The 21625-nt window shown below is 43.1% G+C and overlaps 1 protein-coding gene across 2 annotated transcripts in view; it reads right to left on the reverse strand.

Annotated features, from left to right (window-relative positions):
* The window catches only part of ZFPM2 (zinc finger protein, FOG family member 2), a 417173-nt gene that overhangs the window by 229940 nt on the left and 165608 nt on the right, over positions 1–21625 (reverse strand). For both annotated transcript variants that reach the window (XM_044295248.1, XM_044295247.1), the window contains exon 4: positions 4111–4235. In XM_044295248.1, coding sequence (XP_044151183.1) covers positions 4111–4235 — 125 coding nt within the window. The remainder of the gene's footprint in view (positions 1–4110; positions 4236–21625) is intronic.

The following is a 21625-nucleotide window of genomic DNA, read 5'->3' on the forward strand; positions in this document are numbered from 1 at the left end:
TATCTTACACATGTCCTAACCGGAGGAGAAATCAAGATTCACCAAGCACCATTATATCTAACCTTGCAAAATAACTCAGGACTAAATTCCTCAGCGTGACTTTATCTAGTTCTATAATGCACTTGGCTGCAGAGCAATACTGCTGTGCCGTGTAATCTATATCAGCATGGTACTGCAGTAAGCATCTTCATCTTCGCTATGTACCATGTATCTAGGTGCGCAGTGAGTTCAATATCTGGGCTGGAAACTATGCAACCATGTAATATACATCTCTTCTGCGCAGGACATTTGTGCTGAACACTGTGCAGAAGGAATCGTACTGCAGAGTGAATGTGCTGATTGGTTATGTATTGAATATTATTGTCACTGCTGTGACATGGTCTCAGTGTTGCCAGGAGCAACGTGTTGTGTTCCAGCATGTGTGTAATCTGCCCTTAATTCCTGGTTCCTTCCCGGTCTGGTGTGTATGGGGTTAAGGTGTGGATCTAGGTGTGTTCTGGGTGTGGCCTCATGGCTCTACTTATTCTGGTGCTGTGAGCGTGAGCTCAGTGGTACTCCAGCCTTGGTGTGTGCTGGAGTTATGCTCCTGTGCTGAAGATTCCATCTTGGTGTGGTTTATGTTAAGGGTGTGTTGTTATGTCTAGTTTGGTGTTCCATGTCTGGTCTGTTTGGTGTTTGTAGTTCAGCATGGTTGCTAGACATTCCCCTGTCTGTGCCTCCGATGAGAGGGCCCCTGGGTTCCCCTGGAGGGGGAACTACAAGCTCTGCCTGGTGCCGCCATGCATCCTGTTCGCATGGGATCCAGGTAGTTAATGGTGTTGGTGTTCCATATCATGCTTCATGTGCCATACAGGGCCAAAAAATGGTGACATGTTCCATGTTCTACACTTTAGAGAATATGATCCCTCATGGAGACACCATAAGGAGTGGGGAACCAAAGCAACTCTGTGTAGTGCAGGGAGGGCTCATGCATGAAAGCTTAAACAGCACCTGCCAGCAGGAGCAACCCTATTAAACCAGGTTTGCTGACTGGTAAGGTTGACACTGCTGATTAAAATGATGCCTGTCTTGTGAAAGTCGATTGTGGTGTAACCAAGGAAAATGACTTTTATTATTGCAAATGAGGACTTAATTCTCAGATGGAAGGGCTCTTGCTTCACGGTGCACCAGCTCCATCCTCGCAGCACTGTAACATGAAGTATAAAAGTCATTTTTCTTGAGAACAACACAACTGACTTTAATTAGAAGGATATACCCAACCAGACAGTATGCCTGGTTTAATATTATTAATCCTTATGACAGGTCCTCTTTAAACTGTTAGTGACCACCAATACGCCTTTTTACTAATGGGTCTGCTAGGCTTCATGGAGGCAAAGTGCTGCACATGTCTCTCATAACAGCTGGGCTCCTGCTCTAATTTCTTGGATGCCAATCTGTGCCATTAAACCCCTTAGATGCTGCGGTCAATAGCGACTGCAGAATCTAAGTGGTTTAGAGGTATAGAGCTCCCTCTCTCAGGCATCGGCCTCCAGTGAATGAGATTGGTTGGTAAGAATGTCTTAGTATGGCATTCGGGGGCGTAATGAATGTCCCAGGCCTGCCTGCAGTCTATGACACAGCCTGATGGTGCTGTCAGTATCCCACTGACAGTATAATACACTGTACTGCATAAGTAGTACAATATATTATAGAAGCGATCAGACGACTGCCTGTCAAATGGTTAAAAGAAAAATTATTAAAAGATTTATTGAACAAAAAAAAATGTCCAAGTCAAAAAGTCTATTGAAAAAAATACTTTTTAATGGAAAAAATTGCAAAAATAAAATCCCCTCCACATATTTAGTATTGCCACATTTGTAATGACCTGCACTACACAATTATGAGGTCATTTCTCCTGTGCAATAAATGCCGTAAAAAAACTGCCAGAATTGCTGTTTTTTGCTTATTCACCACAGAAAATACTGAATAAAAAGCGATAAAAAAATGTTATGTACCCCCAAAATGATACCCATGAATAATATAAGTCATCTTACAAAAATCAGGCCCTCAAACAGGTCCGTAGATAGAAAAATAAAATGATTGTGATGTGGGCATGCAAAAACATTTTCATTTTTTTAAAGGGTTTTTATTGTGCAAAAGTAGTAAAACATTTGTATTCGTACTGATCCAGAGAATAAAATTATGATGTTATTTATGCCAAAGAATCAATGCTGCAAAATTTATAGCTTAAAAACTCGGTGGCAGTATTGCTGGTCCCCCATTCCCCTCAGAAAGACTTAATAAAAGTTAATCAGTAACTTTTGTGTACCTCAGAATGGTGCCATCAAAAACTACAACTCGTCCCCCAAAAATAATCCCTCATACGGCTACATCAACGTTAAAACAAAAAAGTTATAGCTTTTGAAATGCAACGCTAAAAAAAATCTAAATAAAAAAATTGCTATGTCTCTTAAGCCCAAAACATGCTTGTCACTACGGGGTTAATACATCCATGTCTCAATACAGGTGGATGGGATGAATCGTATAATCACTGCTGCAATATATTTTAATAATTGCTCGGTTTTAAATATTAAAAGGCTGTTAAGAACAGAATGTGAATAAGCACATACAGTATATGCCGGTATACCAGAAGAAAATGTATATCCGAACATGCAGACCAAGTACACACTGACAACTCGGCATCTGTAATATTCTGTGAATGTGTATGTCGAGTCAGGAACGGCTTAAGACGTCAGTAATAGTGGTGCATTGTACTGTAGCTACATTCATATATTCATAATTGAACAGTTCAGCCAGTTGGAACCACACATTTAGAAATTTACATTCTAATATTTTCACAAGAAAAATGCTTAACGTGATGCGGGGCTCTTAATCCACCCTGTTATTTTCCAGCACAGGCAGTAGTGATATGCTCTGTGCTCCTCTATGTAATTTCTCCCAAACTTATCAAACATCTACCATGCTTATGTGCCACCACCTCAAAATGCTTAATTCGAGAAGGGCCAAGATATGGGCAACCTGGAGAAAGAAGATGAGGTTGAAGAGCATTAACATAAAGTCATTTTCTCGAGTTTTCTAAATCTCCTTCTGTGTTGTAAACCTGGCGGCTTTGGTTTGAGTTCCTGGCACCAATGCTGTTTCCCTTTTGGTAAATCTATGGCAATCCCTATTAAAGTCAAACTGATGGGACTGATACTGGAGTGACCTGGGTATAGAGAAGGGTAGCCATAGGAAATTTAGATTTCCTGTAAACCCTACATGAACAAACATGGGCTGTTTTATCATAGCCTGTGTCTGCTGCTTCATAGATAAGACCAGTACAAGGTTTGGGTTTGACCCACCAGATATCCACAGGATCGTCTAGAGCAGTGTTCCTCAACTCCAGTTATGGTTTAAGGATATCCCACAGAATGAACACCTGTGGTAAGTCCTGATAAATTGACACTGATTATATCACCTGTTCAATACTAAGGAAATGCTGAAAACATGACCTGCAGGTGGGCCCTGAAGACTGGAGTTGAGGAACACTGCTCTAGAGGGCCCAGATTCTGATGAAACAATGGTGAACAAAGATTAGCCATAAGACAGCCCTATTTGGCGTTGATTGTTATATGTCCTTTATGTATAAGTTGCACATTATCTTGTATAGATTGAGATCTGGCCCTCAAGCAGGTCGAGCGACCCTCAACCCAACATTGACCAGTGGCCTACACAAAAGAATGGGTGCTCCACAACAAAGATCACAGTGGACACCCCATTATGGTGGTCTAGTCACACAATCTTAGGGTCTCACCACCTAATAGCAAAATAAATAGGGTCAACCAGGATTTTGTGTCCTCTCTCCATGGGCACCCTAGTGGCTCCATAGACAGCCTCCATGTTAGGTACACCCTTGGACAGAACACAGGCCTGTATTCTGATGTCAAAGTCACAGGCCAACAATGCCAAATTTCCCCTCAGTTCTGCTTATATTCCATCTACTCGACTCCTTTTTCATTCAAGTGGAGCCTGAACAAATATGTCTACTGTTACTCATCACGTAGAATAAATAAGAGCATATAAACATTATTAATATACATATTGCACTGACAGATTATAATAACCACATACCAAAATGTTGTTATCATTGTTCAGGTCCATCTTGCCAGCAAAGGGCCCCCATGTTGTTCCAACTGGAAGTTGTTGTCGGCTCTGAATCCTGCGTTCTCCGTCCTTCTGGAAAGCTTCCAACTCTCCTGCAGACACAGAAATGTAGACATGTGCTGAACACTTTCACTTTCCTTGACAACAGCCACATCCTCCCCTCTGTTTGTTTTACAAGGCCTAATTTATCGACGCCAACAGAATGAGAATGTCTTTTAATATGGTTGTCAAGACGAGCATCTGCAGATTCAGCATGACATACACACTAGAACATATTTTAATTGCAAAATCCAGTTCACATTATTATACGGCATCCACAGCGACGTTTTACCACGCAGCAGAGCTGAAATTGTCAATTAACTAAGATAAAGTGGTTGTCTGCTTTATAAAAGTGTATTTTCAAATAGCCGACTGAGGAATAAGAGGTAAGTTCACACCCAGAAGGAGCATCTTAACAGAGCCAACCTTGCACATCAGTCACCAGTCCTGCAGAAACCCTGGAACCCAAGTATTTTTGACCGCTAGACATCTTAAGATACCGTATATTGTACAGCAGAATTCGTTTTACATTGCAATTTTTTTTAAAGGTCTTGTCCAGGCTATAGATATTGATGACTAGAGATGAGAGAAGTTTAGAAAACTTTGATTCGACTGCTTCGCCGAATTTCACAAAGAAATTTGCTTTGTGAAGAGTTGCTTCTTCATGAAGCACATTCCTTTGTGAGTAGCAGGCGCAATGACAGGGAACGACGATTGCGCCCCCCCCCCCCCGTCATTGAACCCCTCAGATGCCATGTTTATCGCTGATTGCGGCATCTAAGATAAAAAATTAGGGCTTTCAGGGCTTAATCAATAAAAAAATATATACGGTACTCACCTCATCCACATGAGCGCAAAAAGGCTGCTGTAACCATTTTAAATAAGGATCCAGGGCGAAATCTCAAGTCGTGCGTGATGACGCCATCACACTCGCCGGAGTGGTGATGTCATATGTCATCTCACCAGGAACGAGATTTTGCGTGGGATCCTCAATCAAGATAGCTACAGCAGCCTCTTCGTGCTAAAATGGATGAGGTGAGTATAAAAAAAAATTCTTACCGCCATTTCAGCGGAAATTGGTTTTGTTACCATGAAGCACAAGGAAATTCGGCTTCAAGGTGATTCGAATTTCCCCAGAAATTCGGATCGAAGTCCACTTTGGATACTTTGATTCACTCATCACTATTGATGACCTATCCTCAGGATAGGTCATCAATATTAGACTGGTGGGAGTCCAACACTCGGCAACCAGCAAATTAGCTGTTTACGGGCTCATTCACACGACCACGATCGGCCTGGGAAATACTCCTGGGCTGACTGCAGCTCCCCTGACCTGTACTGTGTATGAAGTACAGCTCCATACATGGTGTAGTGGTCATGCCAGGGTACTGCAGCTCAGCTACTTTTCAAGTGCCTGGGAGCTGAGCTGCGCTGGAAACTACACAGTGTACGGAGACTTCTGCTTCCGCTCTGTACATTGTATAGTTTCTGACACCACAGCTGCCCAAAACAGCTGATTGGCGGGGGTGCTGGATGTTGGACCCCTACTGATCTGATATTGATGATCTATCCACAGGATAGGTCATCAATATCTGTATCCAAAACCCCAATTCTCTAAATTCAGCTAAGACATTGATCCAATACTCTCTAACCCATGGACACAGCCACACCACATAGAGTGTTTGCCTCTTTTGCCTTACGCGACCAGGAAAAGAAAAAATATCAAATTTTTATATAAAATGTGTAGAATGTAACCCATGCGTAAATATACGGTAAATGTTACCATTTTGATCAAAATTAGATGATGAACTGTCAATTAGTTGAAAAAAATCTTTATCAAAGAATTTTCCCAAATCCCATTTCCATTGCTTTCTTGCCATTAATATCACTGTAGATGAAATGGTCATTCACTAATTTGTATAACACCTGTGTGGGGAAGAAGAAAGTGTGCGCCGTAACTGAAAAAAAAAAAAAAGACACAAAAAGCTAATTTGCAAGATCCTCGAAGGATCGTAAAATTCCTTTGACAGAAACGTGGGAAACGGAAAACAGACCCTTTTCAGTGCCAAAAACTTGAAGCTTCAAAAGATCTTGTAAAATGATTAAAAAAATTCTTTCACTTTTATCCATAACTTAGGAAACAAAATGAATGGACAAGCTCTATATTTATCTACAACTTACTGCTATGACCTCACAACCGATCAACAGAGAATAGCAATTAAACATAACTGTGATTACTTGAGGGCACTTTTGGTGGTAATTATGGGGCACTGCTGTCTCGACTGTAGTGCGGTATACTATATTTACAGTGAATGGTGTTGGCAATACTATATAGGATTCTCATTAAGGCCATTTGACCAATGCTTGGCACTGTTATTGGGCACCCTATGGACGATGCTTATGATTAGAAACGATATGATATGGTTATTTGTACACTGTATAACTGGACACCATATGTGGGGTTGGTAAAAGGTATGGTACAGGGCACCATTGAGTCTGGAGGAACCAGTTCATCCATCCATTATACAAACCGTCCACCAACCTCAGTGATGGCTCCGCACTAGAGGTTATTGTTGGGCACCCAGCAGCGGAACCCCCTGTAATCAGTTCATTATAGGAGAAAATGGGAAAGTCCCAAGAAAGCGTGCGTTTGCTGTACTATAAGTGCATGTAGGCCTACACAGGAGCTGTATAAACCAAATGGTAAGAGCTTTTAAGATGAGTTCATAAATTACCTGTACTTGATTTTTTTTATTTTAGATGCAATGAAGGTTGAATAAATATACTCGCCAGCCAATCAGAGGGCTGGACACGCTATCTAAAGGGATTTTCTGGGAGTACAATATTGATGACCTATGCTAAGGATAGGTTATCAATATATGATTGGTTGGGGTACAATTCCGGGGGTCCAACCAATCAGCTGTGGCCTCCTCAAGGCTTGCCAAACACGGCACCATACATTGTATAGTGGTTGTGTTTGGTATTGCAGCCTAGGCCCACTCACTTGAATGGGGCTGAGCTGCATATAGGCCATGTCCAGACCTAGACAGAGGTTGCAGCTCTCAACAAAGCAATGCGACCTTTTCAAAGAGTTGATAAGCAGAGGTGCTGGGGGTTGGACCACCACCAATCAGACATTGATGACCTATCCTAAGGACAGGTCATCAATATTTATACTCCTGGGAAAACTCTGTTAAATCATCTGCACACTAACCTTTGGCTATTACAGACTATGCCCCTGAAATGCCCTTTAGTCTTTGCTTCCAGCTCTGATCCCTGGCGACTACTAAGTATTCTCCTGTATTGCCCTTCAACTGAACATATGGACATTCTGACGTACATTTTGGTCATGACCTCTGAGCTGTACCCAGTCTATATGATTGTTCTGGGGTTGTGAGCTGCAGACAAGTCCAACCTTGCTCATGGGGGCTATGGTGAAGACCAGATTCTGCAAGTCTGACCTGCAACGTCTTTGGCCTTGAAGCATGCCTCCCAACTTTTTGAAAGGTCAATTTTGGTTCACTGTGTGAAAGATCCATTTTCCCTGCATATCTATACACTTAAATTTTTTTTTTTTTACACAATAGCAGGAAAAATATCTGAATCTAGAAATTTTGAAAATCCAAATTGCATCTGATAATGAAATAATATACAAGGCATGCAATAATATACAGAGAGGAACCAGACAGACACTTTTTGGGATCAATATTGTAAATGTAACAAATAATGCAAACCTATTCCTCACATCAATAAGAGGGACATTGACGGAGCAAAGAGGCACAGAGGGACAGGAATCAAAAAGAGGGACACTTGGGAGGTCTGCTTTAAGGCCGATTGTAGAGAAGGAAGCGTGCGATCTCCTTCACAGTATGAGGACGAGGGACCGCTATTGTGATCGCTCATCCTCATAGAGCTGCACCGTGTCTGGCCAGCAGGTCGTTGTTTAGACAGCGCGATCTGCTGCCCAGATACAATAACTGGTGTGCCTGCATGAACGACAAGATCACCCGATGACCGAGCTTTTCGCTTGCTCATCGGGTGATCGGCAGCACATTTAGATCGGCAGAATGTTGGAAACAGGGGTGCACCTAGCCTTTCTGCTGCCTGAGGCGAAAACTGAAACGGCGCCCCCCCCCCTCCAATGCCAATTTCTTAACCTAACCCCTTTGCCACAATGAAAGCGATAATTGCCCATGGCTCTTCCGCTGCCCCCCTCTTGCCCCTTCCTGATCGCCTCACCTGGCCTCATTGGTGGTGCAACTCTGTTTGGGAATGAGCGTTTATTGGAACATTCGTTTCCGAAAATGTCTAACCAATTAGTAAAGAATCATCAAGAAAGGTCCCAAAACCGTTCCTAAAAAAATATCCAGATCCCAGTCGAGAGCAGGATATTTATTGGATTAGTAGACAGCTCTGGAGGTCAGGAAATCTGGAGTCTCCTCGTATTCACAGGCAAAGCCCAACTGGAAACAAAGCAAATTAAAACACATCATAAAAGACAAGAGACCTGATAACAGCGAGGCTGACATCATTCAAAACTAATTTTATCTCCACTCTCGTCTGCTTCTGCTGTGGGGACATGTAAGCAAACGTGATTTGATCACTGAAATGTCCAAACTTCCATGTGCGAATCTCGGCAGTTTATAATTTGGAAGGGATAAGTTTATACAATATGGCTATGCTCGTCTCATTATCCCTGTGATTATCTGCTCATGCCAAGTGGGAAAGCAAGATCATCTCGCTGTACATTCCTTACCCCTGACTCAACCTATTGAACAACTCCTCTTTTTTTTCATAAGTAACTGTTTTCTGACGTTGCCTATAAAAGGCAGACATGTCTCCTCCACCAAAATGGATATTTGGAGGCAGAGGTGTAACTTAAACCCATGGACCCCCACCTACCACTTGGCTCTTGACTCCCCTTAGGTAACAGGCACTGGGTACAACTACTACCTCTCCAGCCTTTATAGCTATGCACCCTCTAGAGCTATTCTAAATTAGAAGATAAGTCTAACATTTTACTGGAATCTCAGAATGTGTAGAATTTTTATTAAATTCTACAATCGGAAAGAAGGAACTTTCACACACACATTTAAAGAAGCACTCCCACAAAAAAAAAAATCTTCACTGACCTGTTAGAAAGGTCCATGATGTAAACGGTGGTAAAGATAATCTTCTTACCAGTGACTGTATTTGTGACTTATGACCTCCCTTCTGATGCTCAGCTGTGTCATGTGACCAACACTCTGATCTCCAACTGACACAGGACAGGAATTTAGTAGCTTCTCTATTCATTCCTATCAGACTGACATTGAGGCTCCCATTGGAATAAATAGAGTGACTGGCTTCCTCTCCTGACATTTAAAAGGTCAGAGTGTTAGTCACATGACACAGGTGAGGAGCAGAAGGGAGGTTATAACTTACAAATACAGTCATTGGTAAGAAGACTCCCTTCACTACAGTTTACATCATGTACCCTTCTGGTATCCTACAGGTAAGAGAATACTTTTTAGTGGGAGTGCTACTTTAAGGCTATTGGCCAAAATCTCCACTTCAATGGCCAACAAAACTAAGAGAAGGGTATTGGAATAGCCTCACTAGGCCTGCATATATAAAAATATAACTAAAATCTCCCTTAATGCAAATCATAGATTGATGTAATTCAATATCTTTCATACGGTATATTGAGCCTCCCCTTCACCCCCTGAAGATAAGAGATAGTTGTTCATATTGTATGTACACACATGCAGATCATATACATATTATTTAGGTTTTATCTGATATTCCAATGTACTGGAGTAAAATGCTTAAAGGGGTTGTCCAGGCTACAGATATTGATAACCTATTCCTCAGGAAATGTTTGTATAAAATTGGGCCATGGACTACTCAATGAAGAAAGTAGGTATAATGTGTGAAAACATTGGGAGCAGCCATATCAGAACATACATTTATTCCCGTACAGACAGAACTTTGGGTGTGCCTGCTTTATGACCACTGCTAAAAATGGAAGATAATGATCAGAAAGGTGAATATTGACCAATACAGTCTCTGGGAGCATAATGTATGTATTAAAAACCCCTCCCTCCAGAGAACAGGGAGTAATGGAAGACGTATCCAGAGTATTATCTGTGTATAGTATATAGTGTATAGTATACAGAGATTAATATTACTACCCTGCTTTATCTAGGCCACAAGCAGTACAATACAGCTGTCATCATAACCCTCCTTCTCATGATACTGAGAAGACTCTGCAGTCCCAGCCTACACAGCAAAGCCGAAAAGTGAGCAGCAGAAATCAAGAAATGTCAACATACTACATGCAAGTGTGAAAGACTGGAAACTGCAATTTTATTTTATACTGGTACAGTAGGCACATAAGAAAACACTAGATAATAAAAAAAACTGATTTAAATTAAATGCAATTTTTTAATAATCTATTCCCTTCAAATCTTCACTAATATTTAAAATGCCATTGTTTCCTTAACGGGGCTGTCCCTCGGCTAATGCAAAAAATGAAAATTACACATCATGTAGTACATTCCAATGTTACAAACAGAGCAAGAACCATCCCTGTACCCACATGGATCTAGAGATCTCCCCGGACTTTGTTCCAATTGTTCTACTAGATTTATATCAGTTTGGCAGTTTAGGGGATGTGTCCTTTCTGCTGCAGCTCAGGGTGTGTGTCCTTTCTGCGGCAGCTCAGGGTGTGTGTCCTTTCTGCGGCAGCTCAGGAGGTGTGTGCTTTCTGCGGCAGCTCAGGAGGTGTGTGCTTTCTGCGGTAGCTCAGGAGGAGTGTCCTTTCTGCTGCAGCTCAGGAGGTGTGTCCTTTCTGCGGCAGCTCAGGAGGTGTGTCCTTTCTGCGGCAGCTCAGGAGGTGTGTCCTTTCTGTGGTAGCTCAGGAGGTCTGTCCTTTCTGCTGCAGCTCAGGAGGTGTGTCCTTTCTGCAGCAGCTCAGGTGTGTCCTTTCTGGTGCAGCTCAATGGGTGTGTCCTTTCTGCTGCAGCTCAGGAGCTGTATACTTTCTGCTGCAGCTCAGGAGGTGTGTCCTTTCTGCTGCAGCTCAGGGGGTGTGTCCTTTCTGCTGCAGCTCAGGAGGTGTGTTAACAAAGATTAGGTGGTGCTATGCAAATACATTTTATTGAATAACTGCGACGATGCATGTTTACCATAGCTTATAATTTAGCATAGCAGATGAAGTATGATCTGCCCCCTCAAAAATGCTAACTTCATAAATAAAAAGAGAATCCGAAAAACCTGTATGTGTGCATGCTGCTGGAGAACTGTATGTACACATTATTTCCTCAGCCCTGCCCCGATGTATATTGCAGCTCTCTATATATACAGAATAAATAGTAACAAAAGGGTCCAACCAGAACACCATCTGCATGTAATCTGTCTCCCCTGTTTCTTTCAGTGACTTTCCTGATATTTCAGATCCATATGGGAAGGATCATTATATTTCTATGAAATTATCCTCAGTTCAGAGCTAACTAATGGCTGAATGAAAAACTGTAATTGTGTAATATCCTTGAAATGCTTGGTAAAAGCGGCGGTGCTGGGGCGCTGCATCTGGTGAGCATCAAATGAATCGCGCATTCTGTGTGTGAGTCAATGATCTCTTAGGTCAGGGATGCTCAACCTGTGGCCCTGCAGCTGTTGTAAAACTACAACTCCCATCATGCCCTGTTGTAGGCTGATAGCTGTAGGCAGTCCGTGCATGCTGGGAGTTGTAGTTTTGCAACAGCTGGAGGGCCGCAGGTTGGGCATCCCTGTCTTAGGTAATTACAGTTGTGTATTAGATGTGGTGCACCATGACAAGCTGTGTGTAGCATACACATTGTGGATGTTATCCCCCCCCCCCCCCATCTCCATTGTTTTGGTAAATGCAGATAGTCTCTCTATAATGTCATGAGGAAGCATGCTCTTCTGATGTGAAGCTGGAGAGCTGTCTGCTCCAACAACTCAGCTGTCTCACCTCCCTCATTCCTTCTCACAGCATGTGTCTCATGGCCATGGTAGAGAAGCTGCAGTATCACCCCCCTTCCTCCCCCATGTCTCCTTTACCCCAGTCAGTCTTCAGTCACTGGGCTTTATATCAACTGAGAAGACCGAGGTCTAGAGGCTGCTGTAAACAAAAAAATATACCACTTTTCCTTAATAAATTTACACATCTGTCTAAAGTCATGCTAAGTGGATGGACTGTCCCTGCTTTGGAGCTGCAGAGCTATGCTATGGTCTGCTCCCTGCCCCCTCTCACAGCATGAGTCTGTCTCCTCTCACAGCAATGCTTGGAAGACTCCCTTCTTTAGCCTGCAGTACCACCCCCCTCCTCTCTTCTCCTGTCCCCAGCTAATGAGCTTCTCAGCAGATGACGAGGTTCCTCATTATTACAGAGATCTTGCAGGCAGGGTCAAAGACGACATCTGATCTATGGAAAATTACATGATGATAGGTACATTTTAAAGGCGTATTCCAGTCATTGTTGCAAGTTATCTCCTATTCACAAGACAGGGGATAACTATTAGATCGTGGGAGTCTGTACCTCACCGTGCCCCCCCCAAATGAATGAAACGACAGATCAAGCATGCACACTGCCACTCCCACCACTCCATCCATCTCTATAGGAGTTCCAGAGCAGCGCACAGTTATTGATGGAACTCCTATAGAGATGAATGGAATGGCAGTGTACATGCTTAACCTGCCGATCCGCTCATTTTGGGAGGCCCTGTGTGGTCCCTATTCTTGTGATCTGCGGGGCCCAGTGGTAGGACCTAACAGTTATCCCCTATGCTGTGGGGACGAGGTCCACATTCTCCTGATCGATGGGGGTCCCAATGGTAGGACCAAACTGTTATCCCCTGTCCTGTGGGGACGAGGTCCACGTTCTCGTGATCGATGGGGGTCCCAGTGGTAGGACCTAACAGTTATCCCCTGTCCTGTGGGGATGAGGTCTACATTCTCATAATCGATGGGGGTCACAGTGGTAGGACCTAACAGTTATTCCCTGTCCTGTGGGGACGAGGTCCATGTTCTCGAGATCGATGGGGGTCCCAGTGGTAGGACCTAACAGTTATCCCCTGTCCTGTGGGGAAAAGGTCCCCGTTCTCGTGATCGATGGGGGTTCCAGTGGTAGGACCTAACAGTTATCCCCTGTCCTGTGGGGACGAGGTCCATGTTCTCATGATCGATGGGGGTCCCAGTGGTAGGACCTAACAGTTATCCCCTGTCCTGTGGGGACGAGGTCCACGTTCTCGTGATCGATGGGGAGCCCAGTGGTAGGACCTAACAGTTATCCACTGTCCTGTGGGGATGAGGTCTACATTCTCATGATTGATGGGGGTCACAGTGGTAGGACCTAACAGTTATTCCCTGTCCTGTGGGGATGAGGTCCATGTTCTTGTGATCGATGGGGGTCCCAGTGGTAGGACCTAACAGTAATTCCTTGTCCGGTGGGGACGAGGTCCATGTTCTCGTTATCGATGGGGGTCCCAGTGGTAGGACCTAACAGTTATCCCCTGTCCTGTGGGGACGAGGTCCACATTCTCGTGATCGATGGGGGTCCCAATAGTAGGACCTAACAGTTATCCCCTGTCCTGTGGGGACGAGTTCTACATTGTCATGATAGATGGGGGTCCCAATGGTAGGACCTAACAGTTATCCTCTGTCCTGTGGGGACGAGTTCTACATTTTCATGATAGATGGGGGTCCCAATGGTAAGACCTAACAGTTATCCTCTATCCTGTGGATCAGAGATAACATACTATAACCAGAACAACCCTTTAATGAAAATGTTGCCTAAAGTAAAATAAAAACCTCCATTAATACCACTCCATGGTGCTTCAAGGGGGTTCTGTTCCTCCGTTCCACACCGATCTTCTGGATTGCATCCGTGATGCGAGGTGCACACGGGCAGTGCCCGTGTATTGTGGACTTGCTATTTGCGAGCTGCAATACGGGCATGGCCAGGCCACGGTCATGTGCATTAACCCATATTGATAAAATTGAAAAGGTTTCGAAGCAAAGAAATAGACTTTAGTGGCTAGTGATTTTTCTTTTGTCTGAGATCTTTGGGGCCCATTATGATATCAGAGGCTGGGCCCTCTGGAGGATCCTCTTGTACTCTGGTGGGTCAGTCCGACACTGATTACAACTCCCATAAGGGTTGATACCAAGCTTTCTTCCTGTGGAGTTCTGGGAATCGTGATAACCTCTGTAAAAGCTTTAACTGTGGCCCTATTGTTGGTCACTGCATCAGAAATATCTAAGAATGTGATAAAAAGGGTCTCCTTTCATTTGTATAAATATATATTTTTTTTACAGTGGGGACCATTCCTCTTATTTATTTAATCAGAGTCTACATTTGTCCATCTAAAGGATTATCCAGCGGCTGTCATGGAAGTGCTATGTAGTAGAGCTGGCATAGACATATTCATCTGGATCCAGATTTGCCGGCTTAAATTGCTGTCACTGTCTCTTTATAAAAGGCAGACGGTTTATTTTTAAGTGCAACTTCCAAATCCTGTGGCGTTGAGATTCAGATCTCTGCACTGTCTCAGCATTCTGAAGTCAAATACACAGAACTAATGCAGCTTGTTCTCTGATCTTCATCTTGCAAGGTCAAAGCCTGATCATACAAGGTCAGCGTGTCATTCTGGTGGAAGTGGAAGGAAAATCAGCTACTGAATTTAATTTCCCAGTCATGAAATGCAATGGAAAAATAATTTGGTACATACCGGTATGTATTGAGGGAGTGATTTAGAACTGTACCAACCGCCTTTGTAAAATGACTGGGTATGAGGGGTCCACCAGACAATAAAGGCCAAGAGCATCTTTGCCATGGTGTCATGAGACATCTCAGTGTGGATTATACACCGGGGGAGAATTTTTAGTCCTAATGTGTAACTGCAATAAAAAATACTATTGAACATCAATCATAGTCACGAAGCCTCATCCCACCACAACTAACTGTACCCCATGGCACATTGGACATTGCCCAAGTTCCTGAATGGTCAGGCCACCCATGTGTCCTAGACAATCCATTTTTCCACTTAATGGGGTTGGACACCTCTGGGAACTGCACCTATCTCTAGAATGGAAACCACGCATGGGCGGCCACCCTCCATTTGTTTCTATAGGAGTGCCGAAAGTAGACGAGTAGAACGTTTGGCTCTTTTTGGAAGTCCTATAGAAATAATTGAGAAGTGGACCACGCAAGCATGGCCACCAGCACGCTTGTCTCTTTTTGGATGTCTTAAAGAACTAATGGAGAGTGGACCACGCACGCATGGCCACCAGCACTATTGTCTCTTTTTGGATGTCTTATAGAAATGAATGAGAAGTGGACCACACAAGCATGGCCACCAGCACGCTTGTTTCTTTTTGGATGTCCTATAGAACTAATGGAGAAGTGGACCACGCATGCGCTGCCACCACTAGCCACTAGCCAGCGCTCAGCTATTTTCATCAGCCCCATAGAAATGAATGGAGGGTGGCTGCGAATGCATAGTCCACTATCCTTCACTTTGCAGGTTCCGTTCTAGAGATAGGTGCAGGTCCCAGAGGTGGGACCCGCACCAATCAGACATTGGGGGCATATCCTAGAGAAGTCCTCATTGGAAAAAAAAAACATGGTTAAAGAGGGTTTGTCAACTGAATATGGTGCCCTATGAAAGGGCAGCATATTACAGATACAGTTCTGGTCTCCTGCATTCATGAGGAGAACGGCCTCCTTCGCCTCTCCCCGATGACTGAGAGGCTGCTGTGGATACATGTACTGTATGTCATAAGGCAGAGATGACTAACCTCTGACACTCCAGCTGTGGTGAAACTACAACTCCCAGCATCCTCCATTTATTTCTATGGATTTCTGAGAGCAGCCAAGCAAGTGTGCATCTTGGGAGTTGTAGTTTTACCACAGCTGGAGGGCCGGGGGTTAGCCATCACGGTCATAGTGGCTAGAAGAACGCCCCCCTCATGAAAAGCTAGGTTTTCGCTTTTGATTTTTCATGCATTAGCTAGCCATTAATTTGGTGCTTCGTTGTAATAATTCCATGCACTCATTATAGGGAATATTATTAATGTCCTCGTTTAGGATATCATTCTTCTGTGCTCTAAAGTAAAGTTAGGCCAAAAGATCTGACCATAAACTCAGCTCTAAAGTGGCTGGCCCGGCGATAATGAAATTCATTCTGTATTCTACACTTGTGACCCCGGACATTTCTTGGATTTATGGGGGTTAGAACAGGGCAGAGTTTATACGTCTCGTCTTCTATCCAGGGTCACTTCTCGTTGTACAAGAAGAGGGTCAGCACTGAGAAGACTGAGGGCTCTTTCAGTACAACTTGGACACCTGTTCTGTGTGAGAAGGCAAGAAATCCACATTTTGTATTGTACATTACTGTAGGGTTATTTCTTATATTTGCTCTTAGCTATTCTCATACAGTTGCTATTGCTTCCCTTTTAGAACCACATAACTAGGAAACATAGGAGTCACGCATGGAAAGCAGTGTTTGTGATCATATAGGCCAGTGATGGCTAACCTCCGGCACTCCAGCTGTGTTGAAACTACGACTCCCAGCATGCTCGGTTCATTTCTATGGAGTTCCGAGAACAGCCAAGCAAGTGTGTATCTTAGGGTCCATTCACACGTCCGCAAAATGGGTCCGCACCCGTTTCGCAATTTTGCGGAATAGGTGCGGACCCATTCATTTTTAATGGGGCCGGAATGTGCTTTCCGCATACGCATTTGCGGAGCTGAACTTCCGGATCCACACTTTCGTTCCGCAGAAAAAATGGAACAGGTCCTATTCTTGTCCACAATTGCGCACAAGAAAAGGCAAAATGCGGAACGCACATTGCCCGTGTCCGCAAAACACATACGGACGAATGAATGGACCCTTAGGCGTTGTGGTTTTACCACAGCTGGAATGCCGGAGGTTAGCCATCAGAGTCATAGGGCTTAGATCCCATGTAAATGGATGTATTATGACTCCATAAAGTCTCGAAGTTGAAGGGATATGTTTTCATATTTTTCATATTTTTCATATTTTTCATATTTTTCATATTCCATGTCACTATCTATATGTAAAGAAAAATCCAAAAAGCCTGCAGTTTTCACACTGCCCACTAAACCTGATAATAGGTCCCACTATATACTGTGTACAGATCTCTATTCAACAGTTATCTGCTTATCAGTAAAGGCAGGATTGCAGTGACAGATAACACAGATAGAAAGAAAGATCGTAGATAGATAGATAACTCAGGATCCAGAATTCACAATAGGTGATATCAAAGCTTATCTTCTCCCTCCTGACCTCTGCAAAGGTCACAGACAGAAATAGAATTAAAAAAAATCTACAATCAAAAAATAAAAGCACGCTAGAAAAAAAAAGATTGTGTGTCACTATCTGGTTTTATCTGGCAGAAAAAGGTGACACATTCCCTTTAATTGTACAGTGTTATGGAATACGTTGCTGCTATTAAAGCAGGAGGACATAAATAAATACAGAAATAAATGCCAAGATCCACTAGAAACCAGAAATTCACGTTTTAGCTTAAAATAATAAACTGCAGCATTCACACTAAGAATCGTTCATTGTGAGATCTGAATCTATCCCGTAGAAGACGATGGCACAATGTTTCCCGATAAAAGGCGGCGTATTCTACTATCTCAGTCTCGTTACAAACTAACTTATCCCGAATCCATTTCATACGATTGTTGACTCGCGCAAGAGAAAAAAAAAATCAAAAATCATGGAAACGGTAAATAATAAATAGATTAAACTCCAAAAAGAAATCTTGTTTATTTCCTTCCGTCTTATATTCCAGTTACCAACTTCTATGGGGAAAAAAATCTCTTTCATCCCATGCTGCTCTGAGATTCAAACTGATGCTTTTCCTTAGAAGAAGAAAAAAAAAAAAAAAAACTCAGCAAGGTCTGTGGACATGACACATTTATCTGATAGGACAAGAATCGAGAAAATCTCGGAAAACCTTTATAAAATATAATTCTGTTTTTTTCCCTCCTGTCAGTGACATTTTTCATTTGAAAAGGGTTCAGACTCCGTCAAACAGTGACTCCTTATCTCTACCTGTGGATTTACAAGCGGCCTCTCTTTAAATGGATTAAGAACTACAAACTTTAGAGCAGATAGTCAACAGATACACAAATACTAAAGAAAATTTAAAGCATGGAATGTATAGCTAAATAAACAAGCCGGGGCGATAAGGCATCGCAGAGCTATGAAATCTGAGGATTCTCCATTTTTGCTTCAGTCTATAAAAGTGAACATTTTTAGGGACATGTCAAGAAAACTGATTCAAGGCATAGAGAGTAAGGGCCCTATTAGACCAAATGATTTTTCGGGCGAGTTATCGGGAATGAGCGTTCAATGAAACGCTTGTTCCAAATAATTGACCTACATAATTGAGCAGCCGATGAACAAGCAAACATTCATGGACAACTTTCATCAGGATGTGCCGACGATAACGTATAGAAGAGAATGAGGAACGAACGACTGCAGTGGCGATCATTCCTCCCACATTCAAAGTTGTGTAATCACAGGCTGGTGCAATTTTATTGGATGAGATGAAAGTACAAAGAACTGACACATTATTCATTATATCCAAGAGCTGTACAAAGGAAGCATCCTTGTAGGGAGAAGGTGGTGGTATCCTCAGAATAGGAAAGGCTTCTTTACAGTAAAAGCCCATTTGCATGGACTGAAACACAGGGCAATGATCAGGAATGAACTGTTGGTTCCGGATCATTGACTGAGCGTTAAAGCTCCATTTACATTCAGCAATCATCCACTTTGTATAGGGTTGAATGATCGCTACTACCATCGCTAGTCCATATACCGAGTCATTGCTTGTCGGCAGCAGATCACGGTTTACACCGGGTGATGTGCTGCTGGAAAACGATGGATCGCACATCAAATAGGCTGGTTTGTCAGGTGATCAGCAGAGCATTTACATGGATCGGTCCATCAATCATCCATAGGAAGGATTGGATGACTATGTCCATGCTCAAGGCAGCAAAGTCTATTATAAGTGTAAATGTTGTTATGATAATTTATTTGGTGACATGAATGATGAAGATTGACAAAAAACACCCCACCACCCTCTCTCACAGCCCAGCACAGAAGGCCGTTCTGTTCATTCTGCTAGGGCATCTTCCTGCCCGCTTCAGCACTGATTGGCTCATCCAGGCTGTCTGTCGGCCAATCAAGACAAGCCCTCCCACCCACTTCCTCTTAAGGTCATGTGAGAACCCTTCTTCTTCCTCCTCCCTAGTGCTTTTTTTCCTACCGACATGTGCACTAAAATGGCGCTGCACCCCCATTTTAATGGATTAGTCTGAAACTAACCTGAAAATTTTCGGGTTTTGTCTGCCGTCCGAAAAATAACAAAGTTCGGACCGAACTCAGTTTGGTCCAAACTGGTTCGCTCATTCCTACTCAGGATATTTCATCTGTATCTGATTGCTGGGAGTCAGCCATCTGGCAATCCTGCCAATTAACTGTTTGAGGAGGCTGTGGTTCTCCAATCACCGCCGTGGTCTCCTCTCATCAGTTGGATGGTGGCTGTGTTTGGTATTGGAGCTCACTTGAATGGGACTGAGATGTGCCTACATCATGTGACCGATGAACATGATGTCACAGACCTAGGGTGAACGTCTGTGGCCCTGAACTTTCAAAACCTGGCACGTATGTACCAACATGGGGAACTGACTAAGAATCCTTGATGCCACTGATTTAGATAAGATGCGTGAAATAATTAACATTAACATACAGTAGGCATATCATTTTATTTCATCTATGCCGGATATCATCTGGCTGCTTGCATGGTCTGCTTTTTACAAGTTTTCTTCATCTCTTGACCAGTGCACTGGTTTGTGGGCTGCTGTCTAGCCTCCCGTGCCTCCAGTTATTCCCTCCGTGTGGAACCAGGATAGCAGACTGGATTAGGGAAGTTGTTAAATTTACAGTTAAAATTCAGGTAAGTGCCCCTATGCTCTAAGGGGATCAGTGGAAGTATTTAACATTTATCAATGGGATTTTCTAGTTTCTTATTTTAGACTTCAAAAGCTACTCAGCAAATCGGGAAGCCAAGTTGAAATTTATAGAATCAAATAAAGTATTAGTGTATCAGTGTGGAACTGATATGGTTGCATGAACCCCTATGACTGTTTGTTATACTCTTAGACACCTTTTCATGCACCTAAAAGTTTCGGCCTCGTACAGTATGTCCGCTATATAGTCAAGTCTACCAGTTCATGTGTATTGTCAATGCAAAATCCAATAATCATAACATTTTCCCAATATTTAAGAAATTAATAGGACCAATGGCAGAAAAAATGACATTTAAATTGTAACATTTATCCATTGCACATAAAAGAGAAAAAATGTCAGATAAAAAGTATCATTTTAAAAGTTACATTAAACACAATGTAATTATTTCCAGTAGAATTTTCATGAATTTTGAGATTTCATTTTATTTAAAAATCAGAAATAGCATTCAAGTGGATCGATCCTTTAGCATTTCCCATATACTACAATGGATCATGCTGACCACACGTGCCATTTCCACTATGGTTTTCTTATGCCTCTCTTCGTGGTCTGATTAAAGACAAAGAAGGACATAGGACCCTGTTCTTGTGGCCAGTTGGTAATCCAAGAGCTTGGACCTCCACTGGTCCTATGGATAGATGATGAATGTTACTGGTAGAAAAGTGCCTTGCGGTTAAAGGGGCACTTCATTTTTTATATGGGTGATATAGCCAATTAAAAACTTGGCTTTTTATATTAATTTAAGGGGGCTCTCTGGGAATTTGATGTTAAGATAGGTCATCAATATCAGATCAGCAGGGGTCAACTCCTGGTGCATTCCAGTGAGCACTGTGGTCTCTTCACAGCTTACCAAGCACAACTCCGTCCATTGCATAAAGGCTGTGCTGTGAGGTTTTGCAACTCAGCCCCATTCACTTGAAGGGGATGGAGCTACTCTTAGGGCATGTGACCAATGCGACATCACTGGCCTAGGAAGACTCAAGAAGTGTCTCAGCTTCTTCCAACAGCTGATCGGTGGGGGCGCTGGGAGTTGGACCCTCCTGGGGATAGGCCATTAACATCAAGTTCCTGGACAACCCCTTTTAAAGACTGAAGTCTTATATAATGCAATAAATGTGCCACTGACTGGCTGTACTCTGGAGGGGCGTAACTAAGCAACTACCTGGTCTTTACTAGAGCCTCTGATGGTGAGGATAGGATTGAGCCGTTTGGGTAGTTGCCAGGTGCCACTCCAGATCAATCCCTGAGTCATTGGCAGCTGACCAGGGGGTCAGAGTACCCGTTGCAAGCACTGAGGGGACGTTCGTGGCCAGGAGGATCCGGGTCTGGACAGGCAGTGATTAAGAAAGGTCAGTAAGTAAAGTCCGAGG

The sequence above is a fragment of the Bufo gargarizans genome, chromosome 5 (assembly GCF_014858855.1).
Source record: "Bufo gargarizans isolate SCDJY-AF-19 chromosome 5, ASM1485885v1, whole genome shotgun sequence".
Classification (NCBI taxonomy): domain Eukaryota; kingdom Metazoa; phylum Chordata; class Amphibia; order Anura; family Bufonidae; genus Bufo; species Bufo gargarizans.